The following is an 11,776-nucleotide window of genomic DNA, read 5'->3' as shown; positions in this document are numbered from 1 at the left end:
TATGATACGTGGAAACAAAATCTGACCATTGACGTGCAAATATCATCTGAGTTTAAGGGTTTTGGACCGAGGTCCTAACCAGAATTACCGATTTTACACTAACACTGGCATGTCGCAACCCTTTCATATCTACCATAGAATTTGTGAGTAAGACGAGCGATAAGTTTATAACAAATTCCATATAAATCGATAGTTTTTTTATTTATTTTTTATATCTACTTTTTCTCCCCATTTTTCTATTTTTCTCCCTTCCCCAATTTCGTATTGTCCAATTCTACCCTCCCCTGTCTAGAACGCTGTTGGCCATGCCTCCCACAAGCCGGCTGCAATGTGGACGAAGCCTTGCATCACGTGTCCCCTCCGGTACTCGAGGAGGCAGCCGTCGCATCTTTTCACCTGCACAGCGCGATCTCTCAGCGGCGAGGGTCTGCGTGGGAGGGACACACGCCGCCCCCGTCGCTTCCTGATTCTACTGCGCAGGCGCACCAACCGACCTGTAGGAGTTGCTGTCCACAACGTCCGATCCCCACCCACCAGCTTCCCACCCCCTAATACTGCCAATTGTATTAGTATGAACGACCAGCCAAGCTGGTAGCAACGCCGAGAGCTGGGCTCGAACCCAGCATCTCCTGCGTTGGTGGCGAGTGTCTTGCCCACTGCGCCACCTAGCCGCCCTAAATCGATAGTTTATTAACACATCTTGCGCCAAAGACGAGTTCTCGTTATTGCCCGCCAATCGTTGAGCGCCAACAACGAGTTAACTCGTTTTTATGATCGTTATTAACTTTATTCGCTATTGGCATTCATAATTCATCCAGGAAGGCTCCGGGAGCCAGCTGGACCCTGTCTGATATTGCAACGCCTCAATACCGCCGCCTGGTGGATTTCGGGCGGGTTGCACTCCATTCTAAACCGGAAGTGGCGCTCTGTGCATCAGGGAAAAAGCTCCGGCAGAGATATCTTGTAACATGGATCAAGATACACACTCGAGTGCATGGGATCGCTTTCGAGACGCAAGAATCAATATGCTTTCGGCATTTATTGCGTCATACAAACGGAAAATGGATCTAGCAGATCGACATCAAATAATTGGAATATTTTTCCTCCAGTCTCATTGGGCACAGGTAAGAGGAATCTAACGTTATTTCCAGCTCGATTGTCCATTTATTTCATTGCAATCTATCCGATCAAGGTATGGCGTCGTACTAAAGAAAGCCGTTAGTGACAATCAAGGAATCATTACGACCCCCCCCCCCCTTTCCTTCACGCATGATGGAGCATAATGTATAGCGATCATATGCATTTGAATTTTTTAATATAGCGTGTATAGGAACGAATCGCTAATCGATTATGTGTAATACGCGTCGGGGCCTATAACACGCGTTCTAGAAATTACTGCTATACACTCCAAAAACATACTTATATTCACGACGGTACTAACACGACAATGTATGAATGGAAGAATATAACGTTCCCACATCCGGAACTATAGATACCCGATGTTGAATGGGCCATAGTAATGTCGATATAGCTATAATATTTAAAAAGTTATAGCCCTGCAAAGAAGGTGAACCACTCCATAGGGTTACAGCACTGGCAGAGAGTGGTATAAAATGGGCATACTGCATGGCGCAGAATATGTTAACAGAGGAGCGCCCCTCATTCATTTGTCTGTTACTCAAGAGGCAGTGTTCTGAAAAAAACTTTCAGTAGTGCTGAATTTCTCAGTTCTGCGCTTGAAATAATAAATCTAAATGGCCAATCTTACGAATTTCGTTTGCTCATGAAATACTTAACATGTTAGTTGTGATTATAACAGATATTACACAGACAGTACATGATGACAATACATTTTAATCTAATGTAATCTAATTATCTGTGCCCTCCCATTTCAGACTGCGATGTGCACGGGATGACTCTGCACTGCGGATTAAAACTCATAATAACACAAACCGGCTATAAATGGTTATTGAGCTTGAGCCCCTCTAGTACGCAGCGCGAAGCAGTTTTCTCACGTTGCATATTAGAATAAAGTATTTGAGCACTATCTAAAGTCTGGCAACACCTTGGCAGTCAGGTAGGTGTGAACAAACCATTGTTCGTGATTCTGCCTATAGCCAGGTTTCTGGATTTTCACTTGTATTGACATCATCTCTCTCTCTCTCTCGTCATGTGTATTGTACAGACATCCTCTGAACTAAATAATTATAATAATACTGTAATAAATACGACGAAATATGGCATTCAACCGATATATAATAACAGTGTGACACCGACAGACTGCGATGTGCACGGCCTGACAAATAAATAATAATAATGACAATTCTCTTATAATTATAATAATAAATATGACTATATATGTTTGTATTGATGTGCGTCTGTGTTTTGAACGCCTTCATTTGTAAGAAATCATTGGTGATTGCCAGTGATTCTACAGGAAGCTATTAAATATTTTGAGACTTTGCGCCTCCTGGTGGCATATAACAGAACAGCAATCAACCTCAAAATGAATCCCGTCAGCACGGCGGTAGTCCTAAACACTACATCATTATCAGTGATGCTACTCACACACACAAGCAATGTGCGGTTGTTAAACCAATGACTAATTGCTGATATTTACTATAGTATGACACTAATATTGTTGACTCGTGATACCAGCACACACTCCAAGTTACCTGGAGATTTGATTGGCATCTGCATCTCATCCAATCAGACTGGTTCTTTGGGTCATGTGACTGTGAAGAGGAGGGACTCGCCCCTTGTGAATCGTCATGGCGATGAGGGTGTATCTGAGAGGGCAGGATGTCCCACTGACACACAAACAGACAAGAGTACACACACAGGGCATTTAGTCCTACACCATTCTAGGATTGATTTTCTTTTGCATTTAGCATTTTTAGATTATATATATTAGTATATATATATATTGTAAGTTGTAACTAGATTTATTATAGGGCTAATATAACATGTACATAACTAGGGCTGTCTTAAATACTTCGAAGCTTCGTTCGATGGCACAAGCTTCAAACATAAAAAAAAAATCGAAGTAAAAAAAAAAAAAAAAAATCAATTTTTTTTTTACTTCGATTTGTGTGTGTGTGTGTGTGTGTGTGTGTGTGTGTGTGTGTGTGTGTGTGTGTGTGTGTGTGTGTGTGTGTGTGTGTGAGAACTACCCATCCCAGTTAGGACAGCCGAATCCCGTCCAATCTTTCGCCGTCGACTAAAGCCTCACTTCTTCAACCATTATCTGAAATGATTAAAAAAAAAAAAAAAAAAAAGAAAAAAAAAAAAAATCTAACCGTGACTAACCTTACTGTCATGCACTTTTCCTAATAAACTAACCTACACTGTAACACGCAACACTTTGATAAACATTGTTACTCAGCTGATAGAGTTGTACCCTTCTTGCTGTCTTGTCGTACAGAACTTGTAAGTCGCTTTGGATAAAAGCGTCAGCTAAATGACTAAATGTAAATGTGTGTGTGTGTGTGTGTGTGTGTGTGTGTGTGTGTGTGTGTGTGTGTGTGTGTGTGTGTGTGTGTGTGTGTGTGTGTGTGTGTGTGTGTGTGTGTGTGTGTGTGTGTGTGTGTGTGTGTGTGCGCGCGCATGGGGCCATTGGGTGGGGCCGGGGGACAAATACACTGGAGGAAAGTAACCCAGCTCAGCACTGCCCAAATTATATCATCACTATTGCCTGTTTGAAGGATATCATCCTCAAATACATATACACCTACATGCCTTGTAGAATTCCACACATAAGAAAGAAAGATACTGGGATGAATAAACAAAATAGGAAATAAAATTTAGATAAGGTGCTACTGAGATGTTTTGGTGAGTTCTTTGTTTTTTTGTGGAAGTTGCCCTTCTTAAAAATTCATGAACATTCACTGATAATTGGTCTGTAGTGGAGTCTACAAGGTCTACATTGCCGGACCATGTAGAATACGGACCTTGTAGACTGACATAATTCTGTGCATAGTTTAGTCTACACAGGCCATATTTCAAATAATCAAAATCTTACTTCATTCATCTTAAACATTCTTGATTTGGGGGATTGGTAGTTCCCATGAAATCTGAAGTTGTTCAAACGACAACAGCGATCCACCTTGAATTAAATCACACAGCTGAGTGAAACCTTGTTGGCTCAGTCACGAAAGGGGCTACTTAATTAATTAATCCAACCCACTTTATTTATAGAGCACATTTAAAAACAACAACGTTTATGAAAGTGCTGTACAAGTCCCACAACATAAGATAAAAAAAAAAAAAAAAAAAAAAAAAAAATTATTTTTTTTCGGAGCTTCGAATTAAAATCGAAGCTCGGCCCCGAAGCTTCGATTGCCAAAAAAAGCTTCGGTCAGCCCTAGTACATACCACCCTCGTCTTGCACCTTGACTTTTTTACACTGCCTACTTGCCCATATAATTATATTGTTATATTGTTTACACTGCCTATTTTTATTTATTTATTACTTCTCCACTGTACTATAATTCTATGACCTGTATCATGTCTTCTACTACCTGTACCTCACCTCCCCCTCCCCCATGCTGCTATGATGCCTGAACTTCCCCATCAAGGGCATCAAAAAATTATTCACCTTATTTGGATGTAAATACCCTCAAATTAAAGAAGGAAGTCTGTACTTAAAGCACACCTTGTTTAATTTCAAGTCCATTGTGATGGTGTACAGAGCCAAAATTGTGGAAATTGTGTGTGTACTGTATTATATGTACAGAGCATTATATACTGTATTATATTTGTTATGCTACTTTAACATAATTTGTATGCTGCTATTCTATGCTACTTCCATTGCTTTGTTTTATTCTATTACATTGCTGCTCTAAGGTTGAGGAGCCAAGACCAAAACATTTCACTGTAATTGTACATAAATGTGATAAAGATCTGAACTTGCTAGGAATGGAACAGACATCATCATCATCATCTGCTGACTCTGTGTGTGTGTGTGAGAGAGAGAGAGAGAGAGAGAGAGAGACAGATCTCCACCCGGGGAGCTGACCGTGCATCAGATGATCAGCAAGATCTTCTCATTCGTGGTCCAGGACAAAACCACTGGATTATAACACTAATAATGGAATACAAATCTTTTACCATTTCAAGCTGGAATATACAAGGTCTGAGGTCAACTGCCCTTGGAACAAAGAGCAGAAACCCAGACTTTACCACAGAAATGTCAAACACAGACATCATGGTCCTACAAGAGACATGGCACAGAGGAAACAGTCCTACTGGCTGTCCTGCAAACGACAGAGAGCTACTGGTACCATCCACCAAGCTAACAGGGGTCAAACAGGGGAGAGACTCTGGAGGCATGCTAATATGGTACAAATCAGAACTAACCCACTCCATAAAGCTAATCAAAACCGGAGTTTTTTTCATCTGGTTAAAAATAAATAAGGAACTTACATCAACCGAGAAAGATATCTACCTGTGTGCCACCTACATCCCCCCAATTGAATCCCCATACTACAAGGAAGACATGTTCCTAATCCTACAAGACGAAATCAACCAGTTCCAGGCTTACGGGCACATTATAGTCTGTGGGGACCTCAATGCCAGGACAGGACGAGAACCTGACACTCTCAGCACACAGGGAGACAAACACCTACCAGGAGGTGGGAACATCCCCTCCCAAATATGCCCCCCCCCCAGAAATAACTATGACCAAACAACAAATAAACATGGGTCACAACTTATACAGCTCTGTCGCTCGCTGGGACTGTACATAGTTAACGGTAGGCTCCGAGGGGACACTTATGGTAGGTACACATATAGCTCATCTCTGGGTAACAGTACAGTAGACTATTTTATCACTATTTTATATCCTAACCCAACCCCCTCCAATGTACAGTCATTTACCTAGTATGGTTTTGTCAATAGTTCAATGTACAATTGTGTTTGTTTGTACAGTGTCTCCTCCCCCCCCCCCCTCAATGTACAGTGTTACTTGTTTATACAGTGTGCCCCCCGCCCCCCCCCCCCCGCTCCCCCCCCCCCCCAACCACCTCCAATGTAAATTACCCAGTATGGTTGTCAATATCCCAATGTACCCAACCCCCCCCACCCAACCTCCTCCAATGTACAGTTTCTACGTCAAATGTATATACTCCCTTTTCTTGACTCCTTCTGTATCACAAACAGTACTGTATTTGCAAATCTGGTATGTCATAAATGTATAGATGTAGCAGTACTGACTATCTGTATGTCATGTATGTCATATATGTCTATATGAATTGAAAATGGGGGACCCTGATGGAAACAAGACGAACGTCTTTCTCAGGTCTGCATCCCCTTAACAATTGTATGTATTGAGCCGTACTGTATTGTACCCATTCTGCAATCTGTTAAATAAAGTTTTCATTCATTCATTCATTCACCTCAGCCTAGAGTCTCTCAGAGCGTTCACAGTCAGCCAGCAAACACCCCTGTCAGACCACACCAAAACCACTATCTACCTGAATAGATCAACACCCAACCAGGAAATACCAAAACCAAACAAACTACACACTATTAAAAAACACTACAAATGGAAAGAAAGTAGTATGGAAGCATTCCAATCCGCTATCAAGCTACAAAAAGTCCAATCCAAACTAGACCAATTCCTAGAAAAAAACTTCCAACACAACAGCAAAAGTGTAAACGGGGCGGTAGAAAACATCAATAACATATTTGACCTTACAGCTTCCTTATCCAACCTAAAGGCCTCAAATAGGAAAGCGAGGAAAAATAGAAATAAAAATATGCATGACAAATGGTATGATAATGATTGTAAAAATCTCAGGAAGATATTAAGGAACCTATCAAACCAAAAACACAGAGACCCAGACAACCAGAACACACGTCTCCAATACAGTGAAACACTGAAACAATACAAAAACACAGTCAGAAAAAAAAGAGACCAACATGTTAGAAACCAGCTACAAGATATAGAGGAATCTATAAAAGCAAACAACTTCTGGGAAAACTGGAACAAAATAAACAAACAACACCACGAGGAGCTACCCATCCAAAATGGAGATGTATGGGTAAACCACTTCTCCAATCTCTTTAGCCCAATACAAAAAAATGAACAGCAAAAACACATACAAGACAAACTACAAAGCCTGGAGTCAACCATAAAAGACTACCAGAACCCGCTAGACTCCCCAATTACACTACAAGAACTACAGGACAAAATAAAATCACTTAAAATCAAGAAGGCCTGCGGAGCGGATGGTATCCTAAATGAAATGATCATATTCACAGACTCCAAATTCCAATTGGCTATACTAAAACTCCTTAACATTGTCCTTAGCTCCGGGATCTTCCCCAATATCTGGAACCAAGGACTCATAACACCGCTCCACAAAAAGGGAGACAAATATGACCCAAACAATTACCGTGGGATCTGTGTCAACAGCAACCTTGGAAAAATCCTCTGTATGATCATTAACCACAGACTCACACATTTCCTCACAAACAACAATACCTTGAGCAAATCACAGATTGGCTTCCTACCAAATCACCGTACAACAGACCACATTCTCACCCTCAGCACCCTAATCGACAACCAAATAAATAAAAATAAAAGCAAAGTATACTCCTGTTTCGTTGACTTCCAAAAAGCATTTGACTCAATTTGGCACGAGGGTCTGCTGTACAAACTGTTAGATAGTGGCATTGGAGGGAGAACCTACGACCTCATAAAGTCAATGTACACCAACAACACATGTGCTGTGAGGATTGAGGGAAAACACACAGACTTCTTCCCTCAATGCCGGGGGGTTAGACAGGGGTGCAGTTTGAGTCCAACCCTCTTCAACATATACATAAATGAACTGGCAAAAACATTGGAACAAACTGCAGCACCTGGCATCCCCCTAGCAAACACAGAAGTCAAATGCCTACTGTTTGCAGATGACCTGGTGCTGCTGTCCCCAACAAAAGAAGGGCTACAGCAGCACCTTGACCTTCTGCACAAATTCTCCCAGACATGGGCACTGACAGTAAACCTAAACAAAACTAAAATTATGATATTCCAAAAAAGGCCCAGCCTACAACAACAAAAACACAAATTCCTCCTAGACACAATTTCCCTAGAACACACAAAAAACTACACATATCTCGGCCTAAACATCAGTGCTACAGGGAACTTCAATCAAGCTGTGAACGACCTGAGAGACGAAGCAAGAAGGGCTTTTTATGCCATAAAAAGGAACATCATATTAGACATTCCAGTCAAAATCTGGCTCAAAATATTAGACTCCGTCATAGAACCAATTTCCCTATATGGTTGTGAAGTCTTATCCAACGGAAAACGCCAAATAATGCATGCAGAGCAGAACTAGGAAGATACCCACTAATCATAAAAATTCAAAAAAGAGCATTCAAATTCCACAACCACCTAAAAGAAAGCGACCCAGACACACTCCACAACATAGCCCTCACCCACAGAGAGACCCTCGATAGATGCCCACTCAGCCAGATGGTTCTGGGACTCTGCTCACAAACACAAGCAGAACCACCAGACAGTAGACACACTGGACTAAATCAAATTATAAGAAAACAAAAAGAAAACTATCTGACACATTGGAAAGAAACAACCCAAAACCAGAGCAAATTGAAATGCTATTTGGCCCTAAACAGAGAGTACACAATGGCAGAATACCTGAGCACCGTGACTGACCCAAAACTAAGAAGATCCTTGACTAGGTACAGACTCAGCAAGCACAGCCTAGCCATTGAGAAAGGCCGCCATAGGCAGACCTGGCTCCCAAGAGAAGACAGACTATGCACCCACTGCACACAAGATGAGGTGGAAACCGAGCTCCACTTCTTAACAACTTGCCCACTATACCAAGACATCAGAGACATATACTTCCCACAAATTGCAAACACCCAAAGAGACTTTGAAAACATGGACAATAACTCAAAACTCCCATACCTACTGGGAGAAATACAAGAATGTGCAAACACAGCAGCAAGATTTGTGAGCTGCTGTGACAAGAAAAGGACATCCAGCGGAATGCAACCACCATAAAGACTGTACTAGAAATTCTGTCTGTAATGTACTGATTTATTTTGTTTTCTCTGTTTGATTGTTTTGTTTGGCTTTGGCAATGTAAACGTATGTTTCCCATGTCAATAAAGCCCATTTGAATTGAATTTTGAGAGAGAGAGAGAGAGAGAGAGAAAGAGAAAGAGAAAGAGAAAGAGAAAGAGAAAGAGAAAGAGAAAGAGAAAGAGAGAGAGAGAGAGAGAGAGAGAGAGAGAGAGAGAGAGAGAGAGAGAGAGAGAGAGAGAGAGAGAGAGAGAGAGAGAGAGAGAGAGTGAGTGAGTGAGTGAGGAGTGAGTGAGTGAGTGAGTGAGTGAGTGAGTGAGTGAGTGCCTCCACAGGCATGTTTATCAGAAACCAGAGATATGCCAGACTCCGGTTAGGAGGTCAGGAGGAGGTCACACAGACACACAGCTGATGGAGGTGATGTTCATGTGATGTAGGCTGAATGCCAGCTTGTGTTGGGTCAGTGTTGGGCTGAATGCCAGCTTGTGTTGTGTCAGTGTTGGGCTGAATGCTAGCTTGTGTTGGGTCAGTGTTGGACTGAATGCCAGCTTGTGTTGGGTCAGTGTTGGGCTGAATGCCAGCTTGTGTTGGGTCAGTGTTGGGCTGAATGCCAGCTTGTGTTGGGTCAGTGTTGGGCTGAATGCCAGGTTGTGTTGGATCAGTGTTGGGCTGAATGCCAGCTTGTGTTGGATCAGTGTTGGGCTGAATGCTAGCTTGTGTTGGGTCAGTGTTGGGCTGAATGCCAGCTTGTGTTGGGCTGAATGCTAGCTTGTGTTGGGTTCAATGGACCTCGAAAGTGTACATAACTATCTTCATAAGTCGTTTGTATGAACACATTTACGAAGGTCCTCCTCCCGATGCCTGAACGTGTAAAACGGTGTTCATAAATGGCCAAAATATTGTCAGATGAATGAAGAACGTCACTCTTTCTTAAACTGAAAGCGCATTCTCGTACACCTGAATTTGCATACAGAAAGACCCCGCAAGCTCCTTATAAGGATATAAGAGAGAGGCTAAGCATTGCACTTCGAGTTGTGCTGACCCTTATGAGGACTGTGTGCACAGGACCGAGTCAACAGGCAACGCAAAAGCAATTTGCGACTGATCAAAATTAGATTAAATTAGATTATATTAAAATGTATCATAATTATACAGCACAAGTACAATACAACGAAAATAGGCTTGGCATCCAACCAGAGTACAAATGTAACAGTAAAGTGCAATAGTAACATACAATGCACAGGTGATTAAAATATATCAATACTACTGATTATAATCAGTACTAATAGTGCTCATCAGATGCATGTACAGAGATGTAGTATTAATATTCAAGAGGTTTATTCATCACATACATACAAGACATAATAGTGAAATGAAGGTGGCCATGCCCGTTTCGATTGTGAAAAAAATACAAATAATAATAGAATAGAAATAAAATAGACATGATAAAAATACTAGGATAAAATACAAAAGGCAATGAGTCCTATGTACACTTCTATACAACATACAGTTGTACCCTGTGTCACTATGCTATCCTAACTATACTATACAAAAACATCCAGTTATGTTTTTCTTTTTTTTTCTTTTAAAGTGACCTGTGGTGTGTTTGTGTTTGTGTGTGAGAGAGTGTAGAATGTGTGGTGTGTGTGTGTGTGTGTGTGTGTGTGTGTTCATGAGTGCTTGTGTGTGGAGAGATCAGTGTTCTGATGGCCTGGGGGAAAAACCGGAGCCTGAGTCTCTGTTCTTGCGTGTATGCGGAGACGCTTGCCTGACTGCAGCAGCTTGAACAGGCTATTGTTGGGGTGGTGAGGGTCCTTGATTATTCTGCAGGCTCTGGATTTGCACCTCCTATTGTATAAGTCCTGCAGGGGTGGTAATGCAATGCCCGTAATACGCTCTGCTGAGCACACCACTCTCTGTAAGGCCTTCCTGTCCTGGGCAGTGCAGTTTTCAAACAAGGCAGTGATATTCCCAGTCAGGATGCTCTCTACAGCCCCGGAGTAGAAGGAGTGGAGTATTTTCCCCGATACTCTGTACTTCCTTAATTGTCTGAGGTGGTAGAGGCGCTGCTTTGCCTTTTTTACCACAGTGTCTATGTGTGTTGTCCATGTCAGGTCCTCTGTGATTGTAATACACTAATATGTACAGTGATACAGGTATAAAGACCCTATAGTAGTCATACTGTATGTAGCAGCCTGAAAATATTGTTTATTATTCAGAACTGCTGACTTGCCTTTTTATCTCCTCTTTCTGAACCAAGACATTCTAATTAGTTTCATTGATATTCGCACAAACAATGACACAAGCGTCTTCTTCTTCTATTACTGGATTCTGTTCTGCAGTCCTTTTCCCTGTGGAGCTAGTGGGCGACCAGCAGGGGGCGGTGGCAGGCAGAGAGAGTTGGGAGGAGATATATGGAGGAGAGAGACGGAAGACGCTCTCTTCGGCTTTGGACTTGACCGTGAACGGTCGCAGCCACAACGGGCGTGTGCTTTGGAATAGCCCCGTTGACGAAGTGAAGCTGAAGGGCCCCGTGGGATAGCGACGGGTGATAGGAAGTACTGGCTAATTGACGCAATATCCTAGAAGTACCAGCGATAGTGTGTGAGCAAACAGTGCAGAGCCAAGCACTAACAATCGGGTTATTATAGTTACTGTGTGCGGTATAAGTAGCGTGCGGCTAATAACATATCTGAGTCCTTAGTAGTCGGGTTATAG

The 11,776-nt window shown here is 42.0% G+C and overlaps 1 protein-coding gene across 3 annotated transcripts in view; it reads right to left on the bottom strand.

Moving 5' to 3' along the window:
- LOC311241494 (nesprin-2-like) overlaps positions 1 to 11,776 on the bottom strand; it is a 292,203-nt gene that overhangs the window by 30,783 nt on the left and 249,644 nt on the right. For all 3 annotated transcript variants that reach the window (XM_084330341.1, XM_084330343.1, XM_084330342.1), the window contains exon 11: positions 2,676 to 2,810. In XM_084330341.1, the coding sequence (XP_084186467.1) occupies positions 2,676 to 2,810 (135 nt within the window). The remainder of the gene's footprint in view (positions 1 to 2,675; positions 2,811 to 11,776) is intronic.

This window comes from Notolepis coatsorum (assembly GCF_963971535.1).
Source record: "Notolepis coatsorum genome assembly, chromosome: 1".
NCBI lineage: Eukaryota > Metazoa > Chordata > Actinopteri > Aulopiformes > Paralepididae > Notolepis > Notolepis coatsorum.
This window is presented reverse-complemented; position numbering and strand designations above follow the sequence as displayed.